Source organism: Thamnophis elegans, chromosome 3, assembly GCF_009769535.1.
Source record: "Thamnophis elegans isolate rThaEle1 chromosome 3, rThaEle1.pri, whole genome shotgun sequence".
Lineage (NCBI taxonomy): Eukaryota > Metazoa > Chordata > Lepidosauria > Squamata > Colubridae > Thamnophis > Thamnophis elegans.
This window is the reverse complement of record NC_045543.1, coordinates 38,314,763-38,337,061: the sequence shown is the minus strand read 5'-3', so window position 1 is coordinate 38,337,061 and position 22,299 is coordinate 38,314,763. Positions and strand designations below refer to the sequence as shown.

Sequence of the window (22,299 nt, the reverse complement as noted above, 5' to 3'; positions counted from 1 at the left end):
CCTCCCCACCCCCGCAGCTCTTGGGGCCAATTGGAATGAAAAGAGCGTGTGATCGGCCAATAGAAGATAGGCTTGTACAAATCGATTTCTGATTGGTCTATTTTAGGAAGAATGAAAGTGGAGGGGTGGCCTATGTCGGCAGCTGCTTCTGGTAATTGCCCTAAAGGGGGGAAAAATGGCTGCCTTAGAAAGGGTGAAAGTGCTTGTGTTGGGTGATTCAGGTGAGTGGGTGAGGGCGTGAGGAACGACCGCAGCCGTCCTCCACGAAGAAGAACCACGCTCTGCCGCTCTATATGGCATGGGGCAGAAATAATATAGCAGGGCTCCAAATTGGCAGTTATTTGGAATTCCTTTTCTGCTTTAAAATGGTTTCTTCGGAAACCAGAACAAGAAATAGTGTAACAGACAATACAGCTATTTTTTTTCTGATTTCTAGAAAGCGTGGTTATTTAACGCATCCATATTCTACTTCCCGTCTCAATTTGGTCCAGTGGAGTGAAGAGTGTTCTGCTGTGTATGTAAATGAGGCCATAGCCCTCGATGGTATAAGAGTTTCAACAAAGTTTCTACGAACGCACCTGGTTAACCTGTTTGTTTCTCGAACTAACATACTACAGAGGTGCAGTTGCAGAAACATTAGCCCTTCGTACAAACATATTGGTGTATAGTGTGTTTTCAATAACTATGGTGTGTGTCATTCTGCAGCAGGTTAATGGACTAAGATAAGGCCCCAGCTCCTCCCCGTATGAATTTTGCTCCCTTCCTCCCCATCTTTGTCCATTTTAAATCAAGTGCAATGTGACTGTTTATTGTTTTGAAATTTAAATATTTTATTGGTGTTTTAATGATTGGTAAGCCTCATAAAGTCACCTTTAGGCAAGATGAGGGATGGTTAATTAATAATAGTTCTCTTCCCTCCCTCTCCTTTTAAGATGTAGAGAACTGTTAAGATATTTCTGGGTGCAATAGAATCCCAGAATTGGAAAGAGCCATTTATACCATTGAATTAGTCCTCCTGTTCAATACAAGAATCTAGATTAAAGCATTTCCAATGGATGGCTATTTAGCCTTCACTTGAACTCATTCAGCAAAGTAAAATGTATGATATCCTATTGTAATTTGTTTCATATGTCATTCTATGCAAAGTAAAATGTATGATATGCTATTGTAATTTGTTTCATATGTCATTCTATGCCTGTGTATTTAATATTTGAGTGCAGTAAAAAAAACTTTGAATTTGTCTGTATTAAATTTCATTTAGTCTTTTTCTTCCCTATTAAAGCTATCAGGAATATAGAATCCCAGATTTGGAAGTGTTCACAGAAATAATCAGTCCAGCCCCTTACTCACTGCTGGAACTGTTAAATATGATGATTATGAACAGAAATAATATATCAAATTTATATGGTGCTTGCCTCCCAGCAACTGGTTATGAATCTTTAGTCAAATCAATCTTAATTACAGTGACAAAACAACAAAAGAGAATAGAGTACAATCACAGACCATATTTTTACTTAGCGATTTGTTTGTTTATTTAGTGTATGGTATACAATGGCAGGGAAATCTACACATGCTAGACACACAGCAGACCTGACAACCAAATTGCTAGTTCATTCTGTTTGATGCTTGCCCTTCTATCCTTGAAGCACTGCAGGGGGTGAACTAGCTTTACATCAATTAACCAGTGGCACTGAGGTTACTGGCTCTTCCAGATTCCTCTGCTGCTCTCACCACACCTCACCTCTTGTCATGATGCCTCATATCTGGCCAGGTCCAGTGCTGGCTTCTGCTCTCCGTATACATGAACACAGCTAGGTTTTTCCCACTGAAGTAGTACCCATTTATCTACTTACAATATTGCATGTCTCTGAACTGGTGGATGGGCAGGAGCTAGAGATCGAGAAACCGGAGTTCGCTCCATCTTATGGAGCCAGGCTTGAACCGCCAAAGTGCAAATAATTTCTAGGCAGCAGTTCCAGCATCATTAAGCCACTGCCACCACATCCTCTTACCAGTATAATCCACCACAGATCTTTGATTTTGTGATGATTTGTCCAAGGATTAATAACCAAATTTATTTAGATTTATTCAAGATAAGGCAAGTTACCTACAGGCTGCCATCAGTTATGACATACTCCTCTAATGCTATTAATAAATATGTCAACCATGGAAGATTTACAATCATTTGAAGATAGACAAACAATCTAGTCCCCTCATTTTTTTGAAAACCCAACTTGCACAATACTGAATCTAATTTTTGCACTTGTTACATAGAATATAGAGTGACAGAATTTGAAAGGATCTTGGAGGTCTTTTAGTCCAACTCCGTGCTTAAGTAGGAGACACAATAAGAGCTATCTAGGGTGGTTTGTTCCTATTTAATTTCAGTTATATAGCAAAACTAAAATGACAGCAGAAATGTTTGTTAGTTTTGAAGGTTTATTTTATTACTTTATTTCAGGTGTGGGGAAATCATCACTTGTTCACCTATTATGTCACAATCAGATGCTGGGAAATCCATCCTGGACAGTTGGCTGCTCTGTTGATGTCCGTGTATGTGGAAACATCTGATAATTTGTGATGTCTTTGAAATAATATATTTTACATACAGAAAATTAGTGACATTTAACTGCAGAAGTAAAGCATAATTGCAATGTAAGAGTATCTCTTAGTTGATGAGCACTACCCATTATTGATAACTCTAACATGGCCAGAGGTGGAGGAGAGAAGGAAAGCTATGTAGAAATATAGAAACAGAAAATGAACAACAGAAAAAGACCTAACAGTCCATCACCTCTTGAAGGGGTTTTTTTTGTTTACTTTTTAATGTATTTATTATTTTTAATTATTTTAATTTTTGTTGGATGATGGACATATGTTTATCCCAGGCACGTTTAAATTTAAAATGCGATGGTCTAGGGGAGGTATTTAAATATTCATAAACTTGCAGGTGTTTTCTATAACTGATATTTTGTTTTCTTCTGCATCTTTGCAAAAATATGCAATAAAAATCAGTAAAAGAGATGTACATGCACTGTATATAAAGTCAGTGGGATAGGAATTGAATAAAAGTAGAAAAATAATGGCCAAAGAGGGGAAAACTATCCAGATTTTTGCAAATATATTATGATTCTGTGATCCTCATTATAGTTCTTGTGGAGAGTACAGTAGTCAGTTGATTCTTTGAAAGATGATGTTTTATACTGATTGGCTGCCAAGACATATTTAGCCATCTTTATTTCAAAAAATGTTTCTGAATACAAAATTATTCTTAGGGACAAATAATGAATAGCTACTAACCAGGCTTCCTTTTGAAGCATTCTCTGATCAGAAAACAGAAAAGTTGAAAAGCCGATTGTTGAGTAGAGTTCTAGAGACAGAAAGAGCAGGAAAAATGATCATGAAATTGTGTCTGGTACATGTTTTTTTGTAGTGTATTCTTTGCTTATTATACTTTGACACGGGGTATTTTTAATTTATCTGTAGTATTAACATGCATATAAAAATTAATTAGATCTATGTCAGTGGTGGGTTCCGGGTCCCGTTGCAACCATTATGGTGCAATGGGGCCCGGCGTCCAAAATATGAACGCACGCAGCACGTGCACACACAGGTCCTTACCTCCTGTGACGCTGCGTGATGCTCCAGTTGCTCGGCAGAACGTCATGCAGGCGCCGTACGCTGCATGTGCAGAAGCGCCGAAGAGCTCAAACACAGATAAGGAGGGCGGGTGGGTGGGACCTCTGGAGCACCATACCGGAACGGTACCCGCTGCTCCCGCCAGGCACCAGTACGCCCGTACCGGGGCGTACTGCCTGCAACCCACCACTGATCTATGTGAACTATTTGGGGTGCATTTGATCAAATTGTAAGTAAACTGGCTCTTAGATGTCATAATATTTGCATCCACCTGAAGATTTAGTGTAGCTGCTTTGAGGACTCTTGCAGATCATCTTCATGCAATTAATTTTTTTTCACCAAAATTGGTAATAAAGGGACTGCCAAATTAAATGGTTCAGATAATTCATTCTCCATAAAAAACATATTTGGATTTTTTTCATCAGAATAAGTAAATATAATACAAGTATCTTCAGGAAAGTGCTTATTTTTTGCTTTTTTCCTATTAAGGAATTTTCACCTTGTTACCTTCATTACCATTTGGAAAAAAAACCCTACTGTATAGTGGGCATAGGCCAAAGAAGCTGCATTCTTAGAAACTCATTGCTGAACCAAACTAATTATCTTTTTAGCCCACCTTTACTATATTCTACAGAGGTACTTCATTATGTAGTGGAATGCTGGTTTTAATTTACTGTTATTTTAAATTTATTTATGCTATGTGTTTTCTTGTTGCCAGATTCATGACTACAAAGAAGGAACTCCAGATGAAAAGATCTATTTCATCGAATTATGGGATGTTGGTGGTTCTGTAGGCAGTGCTAGTAGTGTGAAAAGCACACGTCTTATGTTCTACAATTCAGTTAATGGTAATGGATACATTTTTAAGATCTGTTACATTCTACAGAATGTATGGTTTGATTTATGTAGACCATGTTCCGTAAATATTGCAAACAAGAATTTTACATTAAAGAACAGTTATTGGCTGAATTTCAATTTCAAATACTTCACTTTCTTGGATACAATGTATCGTATTTTTCAGAGTATAAGACGCACCTGTTTCCCTCAAAAAAGAGGCTGAAAATCTGGGTGTGTCTTATACATGGAATACAGCATTTTTTGCCTCCTGAAGCCCCGCCCCTTCACCAAAATGACCATGCGTAGCGTGTAGGAAGCTTTCAGAGAGCTCCTGGGGGCTGGGGAGGGCAGAAATGAGCAAAAATGGGCCCTTTTTTCTCAATCCCCACCCCCCCACCCTCAGGAGTACTCTATAAGCCTCCATAAAGCTATGCATGCAATTTTCTTGACAAAAAACCATTTTTGCGAAAAACGAGCCGTTTTTTCTCGCTGTTTTGTCCAGGGAAGCACCCTGTAAAAACAAATCTTGCAATTTCAACTTCCCTGGGCAAAACAGTGAGGAACATGACGGAGCTGCAAGTCTCGGGTAGGACGCACGTCTCGCAGCCCAACTCCTCCCACCCTGCCCCAATGCTAACAGAATCCAGGCTGCTTCCCTTCCCCACCATTTCTTTAGCGAGATGGGTGGCAGGTGGGTGGGGAGAAGTGAGAGGTATGGAGCGAGAGGTGGCTCCTCTTGCTGTCACTTCTCCCCCCACCCCCTCACCAAGCATGGCAGGCTTCCTCTGCAGCTTCCAAGCCAGGGCAGAGACATTTCGAAGGGTGAAACGTTCACCCCTGGGGATGAATCAGATGCTTCACTGGAGAAACAGACCCATGCCAGCCCAGGCTTCCTAAATCTCTCGCTCCCCAGATCTTCCGCCTTTCAAAGAAAGCCCAACCCGACACAAACGCCACTTCCAGCCACCTCTTCATCCAGTTGAAACTACGTTGGTAGTTGGGGATTTCCTGCACATTGGCAGTGGTGTCTCCGCACAAGGCTTCTCCCGATGTCCCAGGTGCGAAGCAACATCCCGTAAAGGAAGGCATAGAAATCCATACAACTGGGGATGTCGGAAGAAGCCTTGTGAGAAAACGCTGCTGCTGATGTGCAGGAAATCTCCCCCCCTCCACCTTCAGATAGTCTTGTGGGCTGGCTGGAGAGGTCTTCAATGAACTTCGCTCTGTCTGCAGGCAGCAGTGTCGGCAGCATCTCCTCGCAGGGCTCATTCTTCCGTCTCTCTGGCTGAATCTCAAATATTTTCAAGCAAAACACTGCCAAGAGAGGGAAGTATCTCTTCTCACTCCCTTGCCAAACTTTGCGTGTAGGCATAACGTTTCACAAAGCTCCTTAATCCGCGGCTGCTGGCTCCCTCGCTTTGTGTTTTTTATACACATACCGACATACCCACCCTTCCTGGGAATGCCATTTCCCACTCCCAAGATTCCGTTTCCAAGGAAAGAAGAGCGCTGGGGCCGCACTGGACATTCCCCCCTGCCCTGACTCTTGTCAGCCTCAACTTTGCTCCTGAAACCCTGTGGGCCATTTCTCTGCTTGAGTTCAGCCGAAGGGGGGGCTGAGAGCAAGGGTGAGATGAAGCTGATTGCTTCCCTTTTGCCTCCTCTCCCAAAAGCAGTCTCGGGCGCAGCCATTTTTGCAGCAGGAGACTCAAGCCAGCCTTCCGAAGTGTACTGTAGCAGCAGCTATCTACAATTTTTTTACCTTTATTTTGTCCCGATCCACATGGTTCACTGGGCCACATGGGTCGGGACGAAATAATGATAAAAAAATTGTGGATAACTGCTGCTACAGTGCCCTTTGGAAGGCCGGTGCAAGGTGCTTGGGGTGCATCACTTGGCCTCCTGCTGCTTTTGTGGCCGTAATTGATGGCAAAAGCAGCTGCACTTGCTGGAGGCCACGGCCTGAGCAGCACCTGCAAATCAGCTGTTTTTTTAATGGCAGCCGGATCGACTCAACTGATCCAGTTAAGGAACCGAGAAGCACTGGGGTGACTGGGGAAGGGAAGGGCTTCATCCTGTACTTGCCACAGCACCCTTTCACTAGGGCTTATTTTCGGGGGAGGGCGTATATTTGCACCCACCTCAAAAACCAGGCAAAAACCAGGCCTGGGCTTATTAGCAGGACATGTTGTATTTTCGGGGAAACACAGTTTCATTTTTGTGCTGTTTTGAGACCTGGCTTTGTTTCTATAATTGCTGTCTTTTAATATGCTTTTGGTAATCTTAGAGAAAAAAATTAAAAAAAACTTTTCTTACTTAGGAATCATTTTAGTGCACGATTTAACCAACAAAAAGTCCTCCCAAAACTTGTATCGATGGTATTTGGAAGCTCTCAACAAAGACGTGACTCCATCTAGCGTTCTGGTGACAAATGGGTAAGTAGGTAGAATATACAGCCATCCACTATCATTGTGATAGCCATGTGAATTAGATGGAAGGATGACATGTTGTAAAATTTTGAAAATGTGTAGGCTCTTTTCAGAGAAAAAAGAAGGTCCACCTTCTCTAGCAATATTCTCTTTAGAAATCTGTCCTTAAAGGTTGTGTGAAAGTCATAGTATGTGTTTCATACATAAGGAGTAGCAGTGGCCAACAGTTTTAATAGCAAAAATACGTCTAAATATATTCAACTTTACAAAGTAGAATAAGAAAAATACATTGTTTATGGAAATTCTCAATCATCCAGGTCATGGTAGTCCCAAGGGTGTTTTTCAATTCCCCACCATTCAATCAGATCTGAAGAAGCTTCTTGGATGAGAAGTAAAATGTCTTCAAGGAAAAAACAAAGTCCAGTTGCCTTTTGAAAAACATATTTGGGATAAATACATCAATTTTGGCTCATGTTCACGGCTAGTCAGAATTTATCTCCGAAACAAACTGAACACTTCATTAAAATGATTCATAGCTTTGCACTGAATACATTTTAATAATGAAAAATATATAATTAGAAATAATAGAAACAGGATATTTTCTCCAGATTTGGAGGGATTTGGAGATAGGAAAATAGGAGATTGCTAAAGAGCACTTACCAGAAAAAGGTAGCCCATTATCAGATTATAGAATGTTGAAAACTAGAGATGAAATTAACTTGACCTTATTTATTTATTTGAAAGATTTTTATATTCTCTCATCTTACAACAAACTGTGGGACTCCCGATCAAAAATTAAAACAAAGACAATATTAAAACTATAACAACCAAATACAAAACCTGGCATGAAATCAAGCTTCCAATAGGCAGACAGCTCTTCCCAGCACTTGGGAGGAAAACCAGGTTTTCAATGCTTTATGAAAGGTAGGAGGGTAGAGGTTTGCCCCATTTTAATCTTCTAGGTTCGTGTGGAATGCTAGTGCAAATGGTTGCTTTTTTCTGGATATTTGGGTATTTTAAAGAGACTATAAAATTGGATTCCACTATTGGAACTACATTTCCATGATGATCAGATCCTGCCTTTGCAATGGAAGATTTAACATACATGCAGCTTTCTAAAACTCGGGCTGAATGTTGATGTTTAAGACCAGAGAACTGACTTTAGGGCAGATATGAAATGGCTGTTAAGGGAGAAAGGAAGGAGCAATCCATTCCATTAAAAAGAGAAAAAATGTTCAAGATATTGCTCAATCCAGAGATAGAAGAGAGTATGAGAAAAAAAATTAAAATAACCACATCTTGATTTTGTTTAGTATAAGAGAAACTTGGACTGGCTTTCACAATTATGCTACTATATACGGCCACAACAAAGTATCATTTTTGGAATCCTTGCAGTGACTGTTTCTTGATCTAGCCTACCTCGAAGGCCTGACACTAGATTTTCATAAACGTGCCTTGTACATGTATATTATCTCTACTTTCCATTTGCCATATCCATCTTAGATTTGTTTGTTGTTATATTGTGATGTAAGAGATCTCAAGCAGGGAAAACATGTAATAAACGATTACAAATAGATTGAGGTTCCTATCCTGTATAAAATTCCCTTGCACTTTCAATAAAATATGTTCTGGGCTAATTTGAAGAGTGGCTGCTGTCATCTTCCTTAGTGATACTTTATACTTTTCATGCTTGATCACTATCCTGGAATTAAATCCAGAAATAATGGAAATACTTTTGTATTCAGGGATTGGGTGAAGCAGCTTAAAGATGGGGTTGCGTTCCCCAACAAAGAGCAAATCTTGATACATGGCTGTGGCAAAGGAGTTTTTTGGGAAACTGTAGCTAGTGTGCCACCTGCAATACTTCATAAACTGCTTTATATCTTATCTTCACTTTCCTTCACAGAGACTATGATCGGGAACAGTTTGCTGATAACCAGATTCCACTGCTTGTCATAGGAACAAAATTAGATCAAATCCCAGAGACAAAACGCAATGAGGTCTTGAGCAGAACTGCTTTTCTGGTTGAGGATTTCAGTGCAGAAGAAATCAATCTGGTTTGTATTATTCTTTATTTTGTCAGCTTGGATTAATGCTATTTTTGATCAGAAATTTATTTCGGAGAATAATCATTTCCCTGAAATAAATCCTTCTCATTTCCCATTATCACTGGAAGGTACCCGTAAGCTTTTTTCCCCTTGCAGACAGAATCAAAGAATGTAACTTCACACAGCAGCTTTCCTGCCAGTTCTTTGATCCTGCCCAATTTTGTAAAGAGGCAGTAGTAAAGGACGATTTAAGTCTATTTATCCATTGCAAATTCCTCTCATCATAGACACTTGGTGCTCTACAGTTGCCTATGGCTATGCCATAGAATTTCAAATATAAATGTAAACATTTATATTTCTCTCCAGGTTGCAACAGAAAAGCATTTCCAGATTTAGATCAGTCATCTGCTAAAAATCAAGGCCATAAAACTAATTCCACCAGCAGAATGGTTCTCAAGAATTTTCTCTGTGTAGTCTAAAAGGAATGAGAATTTCAGAGACATTGTGACTCTCAAACAAGTCCTGTCTGACTCAAAAGATGTATGACCTAAGATCAATGTCCCATGTGCCAAACAGTCAATCCTGACCTGCCTCCCAAAACAGTATCCATTGACTCAGTTCATGCTCCATCTTATAGAATTGAATTGACGGGTCATTTTTTACTTAATTTTGCCCAAGCCCTCAGGAGCACTCCATAAGCTTCCATAAAGCTATGCATGCAATTTTCTTGACAAAAAACGGGCCCATTTTTGCAAAAAATGGGCCGTTTATTGCTTGTTTCCCCCCCCTCCGTGGAGCACTCTGTAAGCACCCCAAAGGCTATTCCTGCCTTTTTAAAAAAAAACAGGCCAGTTTTCGCGAAAAACGGGCCGTTTTTGGGAAGTTTGCAGAGTGCAAAAACTTTTTTTTTTTCCTTTTGGAAAGCTTTCTAGTTAGAGTGATTGATGCGAATTAGATTGATAATGTGCTGTGCCAGCAGAAACAAAGTCTTAGGTGTTGCAGATTGTCAGCGATTTCCTTCTCCAGCACATGGATAAATACACCTGGAAACATCTACCTACCTAACCTACTCTCTCTCTCTCTCCCTCCCTACCTACTATATTTCTCTCTCTCTCTTTCTCTCTCTCTATCCCTCTATCTACCTACCTACTCTCTCTTCCTAACTATCTACTATATTTCTCTCTCTATACCCCCCTCTATCTACCTACGTACCTACCTACCTACCCTCTCTCCCTCCCTCCCTACCGTATTTTTCGGAGTATAAGACGCTCCTAAGTATAAGACACACCTAGATTTTGGGGAGGAAAAGAAGGAAAAAATATCTGCATCTCAGCAGTTTGCCTCCTTGCAACAAACAGTACAGACAATCTACATTGTTTGTAGTGTTATATTTCAGACTATACTTGTACAGAGGCTGTTAAAATTGATGTGCTTTCTGGAAGTATAGTTATTCTCTGCTATTTAAAAGAATAGCACTTTTTAAAACAATAGTATCTTCAGATCAAGCATTTATTTTAAAAAGCTTCTTCATTTTCTTAAGTTGTCTAGAATAATAATAAAGCAGTCTTTAAAAAATAAGTCTAATAATTTGAACATTCTATAGGCATTTATAGTTGTTGACTTACTCCTTGCAGCAAACAGCCTGATTAGCACAAGAAAAAAAATTCTGCCTCCCAGCAATTTGCCATGTGACGCAAACAGCAAGTTTCAATTTCTCCCGATCATCAGCTGTTACAGGCTGCAGGAATTGCTAAAACGTATTGAAGCCTCCGCAAGCCCCTATTTGTTGCAAAGAGGTAAATTGCCCAAAGGGTTGGGGCCGGTGGGTGGGGCTACATTCAGTGTATAAGGCACACCCAAAATTTCGCCCTCTTTTAGGGGGGGGGAAGGTGTGCCTTATACTCCACAAAATACGGTATCTACTGTATTTCTCTCCCTCCCTCCCTCTACCTACCAACCTACCTACTCACTCTCTCTCGTCCTAGCAACTGTATTTATCTCTCTCTCTCTCTATTTCTCTCTATCTCTCCCTACCTACCTACTGTATTTCTCTCTCTCTCTATTTCTCTCTCTCTCTATCCCTTTATCTACCTACCTACCTAACTACTCTCTCTCTCTCTCCCTACCTACCTACTGTATTTCTCTCTTTCTATCCCTCTATCTACCTACCTACTTTTTTAAAAAAATTGCCTCTTCAAAACCTTGGTGCATCTTACACTCCCGTGCATCTTATACTCTCAAAAATACGGTACATATGGTAAGTAGAATTGAGCCCCAATCCTTCATGAGGAAGACTTCAAGAATACTGGAATGACCAGAGTCTCAACTTCTTCAAAACATATCCAGAGTCTATATGCCATGGTGGTGCAGTGGCTGGAGTGAAATACTACTTCTGCTTACTGCTGCCTGCCTGCAATTTGGCAGTTCAAATCTCACCATCTAGGAATGGAAAGATCCTGATCTCATCAACGGTGACTCAGCCTTCCAACTTTCTGAGGTTGGTAAAATGAGGACCCAAATTGTTGGGGCAATATGCTGACTCTGTAAACCGCTTAGAGAGAGCTGTAAAGCAGTATATAAGTCTAAGTGCTATTGCTATTGCTATATCGTACAATATGAATGAATTCTTCATTCATAGGTTCTTATGAGATCACTACAAGGTTTAAAGCCCTTTTAAAGTAGACTCATATTTCCAGATAACTATAAGCTGAGCCATTTTGTCTTCCAGTTGCCTACAGAGGGAGCCATAGCATCAAATATCTTGAACTTCAAAAGAGCCCAAGGATCTCCTCTGAATCTTTCCTCCATTTCCTCTAAGTGTGTGTATTATGCAAGATTTAACATGGAGGGGATGAAAGTAGGTAACTAGCCCAGAAGACCTTCATAACTCTGAAGACTGATTTGATCCTTTTAATCAGGAAACAGTTTTTCCCAACATATTTATAGCTGCATGCCAGGATTGAGAAATCCAAGTCTTGCAAACCTTAGGCTGTAGCACAGCTTCCGCTGAATGACTTTTGTCAAGACTATCTTTAGTTTGTACAGAATGTTGTTCGATATATGAGATCAGTATGCTCTAACCACACCGGAGATCCACAAGAAAGGGGATCCAGGCATAACAGTCACTCATATTCCTTTATCCAAGTGAATTTTGCTTCAACGCATTTAAATCTTGGGTCTCGTTGTCAACATCTGTCCTTTTATTATTGTTGATTTTGTTTTAATTAAAGGTTGCTATTTATTTATTTAGTATACCATCTCAGCTTCTTTGAGGGAAGGCAAGCACAAAAATAAAAAATATTAACTAAATTGAGATTGATGCACATAATGCAGGTTTATAGGTCTAGATATTAATTTTTACTCTCAAAATTAAACATTAATTTATTCATAATTATACAGTGTTGAAACAGCAAGCTAATAGAATTAGACAATTCAAAGTTGGGAACTATATATTTAAGAAAGATGATAACAAATTATTTGAATTTGTAAAAATTGCTAGCAGAATTCTATAGTTTAATTTTCGTCCTTACCATTCAGTTACCTGGAATTTCTATTAGCAATCTGCCCCTCTATCTTTCCTCCAAAAAGGCATTTTTTTCCAGTCCTAATAAAAAAGAGTATCACAGATCTTTCTGTCCTCCTACTTTGCTCTACAGCAATAGCACTCTGTGACAGGTTTGTCTCAGAGAATGACTGGCACTGGCCTAGGGTATCCAATGAGCTTCCATGGTTGAGGGAGGATTAGGATCTGGATTTCCATTCCTAGTCCAAAACCTTAACCACCACATCAAATTGGCTATCTGGGTGAAGAATGATCTGGTGCCTAAATAAGTATGTCAAAAACATGGTGGTATATAAATACACTTGCTCTGTCTTTGACAAGTAATTCTGGAATGGGGGCTTCAGGTTTTCGGTCTTCTGGGGAACAAGTGTATTGGTTGCTACTCACTAATGATTTACAAAACCAGGTAACCAATACAGCAGTGGTGGGAGGGAGATTGCAATAGGATAGATACATTAAGCTGCCAAAGGAAAGAACACTGATTACGTTGAGAGAAAGACTATTGCTGTTGGATGTGAAAATAAAACTTTGCTTCAGCTTGTATTTGGTGGAATGAATACGCAAATGAAAATGCTAAGTGTAAAAAAAGAATTAAGAAAGAAATATTATATTTTAGTTGTTTAAAGCTGCTAGTGAAAATAAAAACTATTGAAGTTTTAGAAAAGTCACTATTATCCAGTTAATATAATACAGTACCTAAAGAAACATAGAGGTTCATTTGTTTTTTTAAAAATAAGAGATTCAAATATTCAGGAACTAATGACAGCTGTCTGATAAGTTCTCTCTAATTATCTGAAAGCAATAGGTAGATTATATTCTACAAGTGCCTCTTTTCCCAAAAAGAAAGTTGTGTTATGTTCTTTGGTTCTGCTTTTTTTAGTGAATACCGCATATTAGAAAAAAATATTTTATGAGAAATGCCTGACGTATTGGCAACAGTAGGTTTGTTTGAACATTTGTTGCATCTCACACTTCAAAACTCCTCTGTACTTTTTAGGGACTATCTACCAATGAGCAAATTAAGAAATTAAAGGCAAAATTTATGTTTTGATCTTTCAGGATTGTACAAGTCCTCGTTACTTGGCTGCAGGTTCCTCCAATGCTGTCAAACTTAGCAGATTTTTTGATAAGGTAAATCTTTATTCTTCTCAGTTGACAGAATACAGAATGAAAGACTTCTGCAACTTGATCTAAATTAAACAGTCTTTATTGCAGGGATGTCAAACTCAAGGCCCATGGGCCAGATTCGCCCCGTGGGTGCTTAGATCTGGCCCATGGGGTCCCCAATATGAGTGATGTTGAGCTGCCCATGCCCACCCTGGCCACACACACACACACACACAGACACACACACACACACACACACAAGGTCAAACATAACCCTGATGCGGCCCTCAATGAAATCGAATTTGACACCCCTGCTTTATTGCATAAAACCTGCACAGACCTCTCAGAGTATGCAGCTAGGTTCAGCAGCCTATTGAGGAAGTAGAAGAAATTGTAGGGTTCTGGCACAATTCCCACAATTTTGTGCTTTACCTGAATTTGCCTAACAATAATGTTAAGCCCTTTGCTTTAGTATTTCATCTTGGATTGCTTGAACTGCATTCGGTTAATCTCTTTCTTACACCTTATCAACATGAGGGCTGTAGAAATGACAACAAGAACATAACCTGGATTAGGTTTGTTATGTTTATTTTAGTGCCAAAGAAAAAGCCAGGACTATTCAGCTTTTGTAAAACATGCCACCATGTAGAATGCTTTTAATAGCCTGTTACTAATAAGATCAGCTGTTATTAGGGTTGTTGTGCTATCTGTAGCCTCTGTTTTCATTGCTTCCTTTAGACAGTCAGCCTTCTCATGATTTTACTGTAGGATAAAGAAGAACCAACTCCTAGAATTATAAAAAGATAATATTTAAAAATATAACAAATAAAATCACATTCTTGTTTATATAAGCACTTAATTTATTTTTAATCTATTTTAATAATAAAATATTTTTACTCAGTAAGATCCAAAAGAGTCTGTCTAGTTTGTCAACATCACTAAAAGCAACCTATGACAAGATTACACCTTTAAGAAAAAATATTGAACAAAGGGGATCAAGAAAATTCCTTTTCCTGTTAATACAAGAAGTCCTTGACTTTCAATAGTTCATTTAGAGACCGTACAAAGTTACAATGGCAATGAAAAAAATGACTTATTACTGTTATTCACACTTATGTCCACTGCAACGTCCCTATTGTCGTGTGATCAAAATTCATACATATTCATATTTATGACAGATGCAGTATCCCAGAGTCATGTGATCACCTTTTGCGACCTGACAAACAAAATCAGTGGGGAACCCAGATTCATTTAACAACTGTATTACTAACTTAACAATTACAGTGATTCATTTAACAACTGTGGCAAGAAAAGTCATAAATGGGGCAAAATTCACTTAACAAATATCTCATTTAGCAACAGAAATTTTGAGCTTAAGTGTGCTTGTAAATCAAGGACTACTTGTAAAGAACCCATTAAATTTGAGGGTCTGATCTGTATGCTGTGGAGACATCACTGTTCTGCTGATGTCTGAATATGCATGTGGGCATCTTAGAAAAACAATCAACGATACCAGAACTTTCAAGAAATCAGAGTAAGGTATTCTGTACTAAAATGCCAAATGTGACATCTGAACATTTAGGTGTTACACATTGCTAAATATTGTGTTGCATTGTTTCACTTCTCCAGGATTCCTGCCAAGATCTGTTACAATCAAAGCAGTGCATGCTCACCACCTTCTTCGGTGGTGCATGCAGTTTGGATCTCCTAAACTACTCCCTTGAGGGCAAATGGCATTTTGGTCATCTCCCCCTTCACAAGAATTTCCTGTCACAAGATTTGTGGATATGTGTCTGACAGACTGGAAGCTTATTTTATGCCACCTACTGAAAAAGAAGTCTTGATGCCTTTCAGAAACTTTCTGTTCTCCGTTCTTTTACTTCTAAATTGATTTCTTTTCAAATGTCTCTTTCCGCTTTCTGTGAAAGGCCATCAATGCAAGTTTGTTGTGGCTTTTTTACTATTTATTCCTCTGCTCAGAATTAGTCAACATTTTTTCTTGTTTGGTTTTTTTTGTTGTTGTTGTTAAATTTAACATGTATCTCTATTTCTGAATGGGCTTTTTCTTGGAACATTTCAGTACTTTCTTAGTTGACTTTTAAAGTACTTGAAGCCATTCTTCTTAATGTTTGCTTACATTGAAAGTATTTTTCTTTTGCCAGTTACCTCTATGCATCATGCTGGTGAACTTTGTGCCCTTATTATTGATCTGTCTTATCTCATCTGGCAGAAAGACAGTTATACTCTGACCAGATGTTTCTTTTCAGCCAGAGATCATCATTGCTTTCTCTCGGGCTCACAGCATTGCTCTGCCAACCTTTTCCCCCATCAGTCGACATGCAATGGGTGCTTCGTTTTCATGGGTATAGGTATGCTACACACACACACACACACACACACACACACACACACACACACATACATGTTCCACATTGAATATACTTCATTATTTCAGAAAAGCTTTTTAGCTCTTGTACTGGCCCCCAGGCTTGTGAATTTCCAGTCATCTTTTGTGTTAGCTAATTGACATGAGGATCTTTTGGCATTACCATGTGACCCAATGAACACTTCTATATGGTAATCTTGTTATTTTTTTATGTATGTGATACACAGAAGCCACATATCTGGTCCTTTATTATGACAGGTTCTTTAACTGATAGTCTAAGCATTGATTCATATTCCTTATACTATGACTATTGGCTGTAAAGGTTCTACAATTCTAAACTTTGGCTTGTTGTTACAATCCAAACTGCAAAATAATGTGAATTTTGTTATACAGAACTACCCATGATGATTATTGTAATTGTATGACATAGTAGCATGCTAACAGAAAACACTAAGATTTGAAAAAAGGTTTGAAAAGCAAATGTTCCCAAAATTATGAACCAAGTTAAGATGAAAACTGACCCTTGTTTAACTACCACAGGGTCTTTTGGGGAAATAGTACAGACTACATATAAGAATTGAAGCTTGGTCTCTCTTTGTTGCAGGGTGGACTCATTATATAAAAATAATGTTTTAAAAGAAAACAGGGAGTATTTCTCTCTAAATCTATTTCTAAATGTTATTGTACATTTTATAATGTGGATTTCCTGTGGATTTATCCATACAGTACAAGTTTGTTTCCAAACCTTATTTTCTATGTATCTTATTCTATAGGTTTCTTCTTACTACTTCTTTAATTGTAGTTTCTATAAACATTTTTTCTCCTCTCTGCCACTTTTTCCTCTTCTGGTAAACTTGAATGATCCATGCATGTCTTAAAGATCAGGGCAAGCTGCTCTTTCCATTGTGCAGAGAAACTTAGGTCATTTTCTCCTCATCCTAAATTCTGCAACCCTTCAGCATCAAGGTTTGGTTGCTTCAATTGCTAAGTGATGCTTTCTAGGCAGATCATCCATGAACTGCTGTTAGATGTTTCCCTGTTCCCAGTGGGGAAAGATAAAAGTTTGCATCAGGGCTGTTGGTGCTGTATCGTGGATGGATCACATTTAATACTGTTTCTTTTTTTATTGTGTTTTAGGTTATAGAAAAGAGATACTATATACGAGATGGTAATCAGGTATATGTCCTTTCCTTTTTTTATTTTATAAATAGCATGAGTTGAGCTGATGTTTAAAATCTTTTAAATGCATTGGTTTATTGGATTAGGTAAAGAGAAAGAGGTCCTCACTTTCTCTGTGGAGGTACAAGTGGTCTCTCTGGCAATGAGTATGCATTGCCAGGAATCAGGTGTATTTAATCCTTGCATTTGTAACTTCTAAACTAATTTATTGCAATTTACAATATATGTATCTTGAAGTAGGTTAAGACACTGCAGTTCCTGCAAAATGCTGCGCTATTTGCAATTAATTGAGAAAGAGGAAAGGTTGTAAAAATGCTGGAAATAGAGACCTGGTAGAAAATCACAAAACACAGTAGACTCAAGCAACAGAATCCCTAATGCTGAAAAACTGGTGATAGATTGCTTCAGTTTAGTTTGGGTCTTCGTAGCAGCTATGTGGTTATCTCACATGTCATCAGTATAGCACAATTTTTCCCCCAAGCAATGGGATTCATTTCAATACATGTAAATTTCTAGTAATTGCATTATCATTACCAGATCCTTTCCAAGTGAAATCCAAAATGAGGAGGAGCCTGATGGCATTTTTCCAACTAATGCATTTTATTAAAAGGCTCACACTTTCATGAGTTACAATTCATTTCATCAGATGCATAGAGTTGCTAGACTGATAGATTTAAAGTACTGTGAGGCAGGAGAAGGAAGTGAGGGAAAGACAGATGGCTGTGCAAACACAAGGTACATGTGAAACAAATTACCAATTGAATTATCAATCAATTGAATCAATCAAACAATTATCAATTGACTAGCTTTTTGAATAAAGTGTCTGATATTTCAGAAGCTGAAGTACAGACTCTTATGCTAGATAGATGAGATACAATGGGCCACTGATTGCTTCTGAGTGATCTCTGCAATACTATGAATTGTAAGCATGATGGTTTTCCAGAAACAGCTAAACAGATTGGAAAATGGTTTGAATGCTGGCAATCTAAGACTAAATATATCCCTGCCAAGAATTTTTTTTTTTGGGGGGGGGACAAGGCAGTTTGGAAATGTCACATAAGTATTTAAAGACATGAAGTCTTCTTGGAGTCTTTAGGGTACAATTTATAGTGGTTAGTTTGGGCTTCTGACTAGAACAAGAACAACATTGCTATCTAAGCAAATATGCTTATTTCAGAACATGGAATGTTTTACCTCAGTAAAAGCTGCTTTGTTAACTTCTGGTTAGATTACTTTGATGCAATCTGTGTATTTGATAGTGATCAAGAAAGCATTGATTGGGTTTTTAAATTTTGTAATACTGTTTTATGCAACCATATATCCAGAAGTACTACAGGAAACTCTTAAAACTGTGGACACTTTGTAGCCTTAAAGAGTAGAACCAGAGGAGTGCTTTGTTTGTTCAATAATTTCTAAAAACCTAATTTGTAAAAGTTATATATAGTTTTAATAACAATTATTGTGAATTCTAATATAGACATTTTTATCCATTAACAGATTCCGAGCTTCTCAGAAAAAAAGAGAATGGGAAGTGGCTTTGTAAAGAATTTTCACTATGACTGATTCTCTGCTGTGCCATCTATAGAGAGTGGAAAATGAAATGAATTACCTTGTGTTGAATGCAGCATTCTGGTGCTAAGCAAAATTAGATCCTATCCCAATCAGAGTTCACAGAACTGTCTTCCAAGATTTATTTAGAAAGAAGCTGCAATTCACTTATTTGCGAAACATAATGAGTACCTCCCTTTGTTGTAGAGTATGATGTCTCATATTACATTTTTCTTCATTATTAATTTGCTGTTAACAAATAATTAAGTCACTGATGAGTGGATGGCTAGGAAAGAGATTCTACAACAATTATACTAACAGCATTCCCACTTATTCCAACAGATACTATGTCACTGAGAGCAATCAGAGCTAAGGGATCTCTGACTTAAACATATCTATGAATAATAATGACTCAAACATGAAGGAATAGTATCGGCAAAGCAAGCTTGCAAATAAATGATACTATTCAAGACTTTAAAAATAGCCATGCATACCTATTTAATAGTATATTCTACTTCTCAAACAATTTCTAAGTGTCATTAATTATATGGTAAAATATACAAAGAAAATTTGCGGAAGAAACACAAAATATCTCAATGAAGGATTAAACATTAGTGGTCACAAATGTTTTGTGTTCCTATTTTATGGTATGCTCTACATTTTGACACAATCAAATCTTATCCTTCAGATAGAAGAGTCTGAAAATGTACGTATATATTTTAGGGGTGTGCAATATGTCAAATTCTATTAGAGCTTGCCCATAGGAGCTGGGTACAATTTCATCTATTCCTTCTTTGGATTTAAACATTTTATTAGATTATAGAATAAAATACTATAAAATATAATCTTAGATTATAGTATAAAATACAAAAGCAAATTGTAAGACACAGTGAGGAGGAAAAGGAGAAAGAAATGAGAAGGGGAGAAAGAAAACAAAAGTTGGAAGAACTCTGTGTGCAGAAGAATAAAGCATTAACATCGAACCTTAACTTTTTACTTTTCATAATAATATAAACTAGCCATTTCTATAACAATGAATCAATCTAATCAGTAAAACCCAAAATCAATGTTTTATTTTTTTTTTCACCTCAAGCACAAAGTCCAGAAACAGTCTATGTAGCAACAAAAATACTTATATTCTTTTCTTTGATCAAAACAGTCATTTTAGCCATCTCTGCCAACTTCATCAACTTCTGTAGCCATTCGTCCATGGTGGGAATTGAAGTGTCCTTCCATTCTTCTGCATACAGTAGTCCTACTTCTGTCAACATATATAAATTCAAAGTTCCATTTTTTTCTAAGTCTTTTCCGATTGAACCCAAAATAAAAGTTTCTAGTTTCACCTTTATCTTAGTTTTAAGAATTTTCTGTATTAAAATATGAATCTTACTCCAAAATGTCTTTGCTCTATCACATGTCCACCATAGATGATAAAAGGTGCCTTTACTTTTACATTTCCAACGTTCATTTGGAATACCTTTATACAGTCCACATAACTTATCTGGTATTAGATACCAGTAGTACATCATCTTATAAAAAATTTTCTTTTAAATTATAGTTTAGTTTATAGTTTAGCGTGAATTTTAAACCTTTTGTCCATATATATTCCGATTGTTTACATTCTATCAAAAGTTCCTTGCCCACTGAATCATACAATGTTTTTACATGTTCACTTTCCAATTCAATTTCAGTAATATTTTATAAATCTTATTATATGTTCATCACTACCACACAGTAAGATTTCCAATTCATTTTTAACTAAATCAAATCTTTTAATCTAATTTAAATCTTTCAGTTGTTGATATGTAAACCAATGGCAAACGTAACCTAATTCTAGCTCTTACTCAACTTTAGGGTAGGAACACCAGAGTTGAAAGATACTTTTTTACCATTAGTCCACCAGTCTGGTTTCATAACCATTGTTGTTGTTAAAAAAAAAAAAAAAAAAGCTTCATGAGCAGACACCCAAAGAGGCAACTGGAAAACCTTATTTTATATTTATTCCGAACTCTTAGTATGGTACATCTAGTGTTGTACCATGGACAATCATGCCATTCAAACCTTAATTCATGGCCCTCTAAATCAGTGGTTCCCAAACTTGGCAACTTTAAGACTTGTGGACTTCAACTCCCAGAATTCTCCAGCCAGCAGAGTTGAAGTCCACAAGTCTTAAAGTTGCCAAGTTTGGGAACCACTGCTCTAAATCAAATAGCCTCTTGTTCTGAAGGTTCACCCACTTTTTTAACCAGCCAAACAGCGTGTATCAAAATACAATTTCAAATTGGCTAAATCCAAACCCACTCTTTTATTAGCATCTTGCAATAGGTTGTATCTAATTCTAGGTTTTTTTCCTTGCCATATAAACTTAGAAATGTCCCTCTGCCATTGTTTAAATGAACTATCAGTTGCAAATATTGGTAATGTCTGCAATAGAAAGAGCCTGTTGTAAAGTTCATTTATTCCATAGCAGCTGCCACGAGGCCTGCTAAAAAAAAATCTGGATTAAAGAATGCAGACAAATCTGGCACTTGCCTACACTAAAGCACAGTTTAGAAATTGAATTTGAAGCATTCTGCAACTATAATAACTGTTATCCCTTGTGATTATACTCTGTGAGCTGAAACCCAAAGTAATAATTGTATTATGAAGATAAGGATAACTGTTATACGCAAGCCCTCTGGCAAAGAACAAAGATTGTTTCGAAAAGGAAGATTGTTCCAACTTGCCTATTGATGTAGAGGTCTTAAGATGAGGTGCATTGATATCTTTCCTGTTATTGGTAGCAGTAACATGGTAGACCACAGCTGGGGTGGAGCTGAAATAGATGTTGGGTTTAATGACACAAAAAGTAATTTTATAGATTTATATCCTATCTTTATTATTTTTATAAACCGCTCAAGATGGTGAACATATCTAATGCTCCTTCCTCCTATTTTCCCTGCAACGACCACCCTGTGAGGCAAGTTGGGCTGACAGTGTAACTGGCCCAAGCTTATTCAGCTGGCTTTCATGCCTAAGGCAGGAGTTGAATGGATGCTAGCCTTTTGTAAAACATCATTTTTTGGAAATCGGTGTAAAAGCTGAGACAAGCTTCTCCATTATTTACCAGACCATTATTAATAAAAAGAGCATTTTTAAAATGTGGCTAATATCAACCATAATCATTCCATAACATTTTCTCTGACCTGCCAGTTTTTTTCTACTCTGGTTCCTTGATTTCAGTCTCACTGGCAAGCCTTTTACAAATAAAGGAGGCTTTTATGTCTTTCCAGTTCCATTCTCCCCCACAACCTAAACAAATGCCTAGAGACAAATGTACATAATATGAAGGAAGAACACAGAGTTTCTTTAGTTTCTTTCATTTTCCTGCGGAGTGGGAATGAGTAGCAGTAAAGCTCTGCCCCACTTAGATATTCTTTGCTCCTTGTTCTTAGTGTAGTTTTGAAGACTTAGGGATAGAAATGCTGTTTTTCTTACTCATGTCTGGGTTCCATTGCTATCGTCTGAAATAAAATTACAAAAACGAGTCAGCTTTTTCCTCCCCCTTTTTCCTAGTTGTTGATT

General features: G+C 37.7%; 1 protein-coding gene and 1 long non-coding RNA gene across 5 annotated transcripts; one reads left to right on the top strand and one right to left on the bottom strand.

Annotated features, from left to right (window-relative positions):
* Positions 1-76: 76 nt before the first annotated feature.
* Positions 77-19,360, top strand: RABL3 (RAB, member of RAS oncogene family like 3). 4 transcript variants are annotated; one of them, XM_032213246.1, is made up of 9 exons: positions 142-221; positions 2,462-2,553; positions 4,358-4,487; positions 6,797-6,911; positions 8,812-8,962; positions 11,682-11,810; positions 13,575-13,646; positions 17,146-17,184; positions 18,685-19,360. In XM_032213246.1, the coding sequence occupies exons 1-9, from the start codon at positions 176-178 to the stop codon at positions 18,748-18,750; spliced, it is 840 nt and encodes a 279-aa protein (XP_032069137.1). In that variant the 5' UTR covers positions 142-175; the 3' UTR covers positions 18,751-19,360. The 4 variants fall into 4 exon arrangements, with proteins under 4 accessions (XP_032069135.1, XP_032069137.1, XP_032069134.1 ...); XM_032213244.1 differs by lacking the exon at positions 11,682-11,810 and having other exon boundaries at positions 77-151; XM_032213243.1 differs by lacking the exon at positions 11,682-11,810.
* Positions 19,361-19,817: 457 nt separating this feature from the next.
* On the bottom strand, positions 19,818-22,290 carry LOC116505827. The gene is made up of 2 exons (XR_004254978.1): positions 22,213-22,290; positions 19,818-21,550 (listed from the first exon to the last, which is right to left on the bottom strand). It is a non-coding gene; the product is annotated as an uncharacterized LOC116505827 (long non-coding RNA).
* Positions 22,291-22,299: the final 9 nt, after the last annotated feature.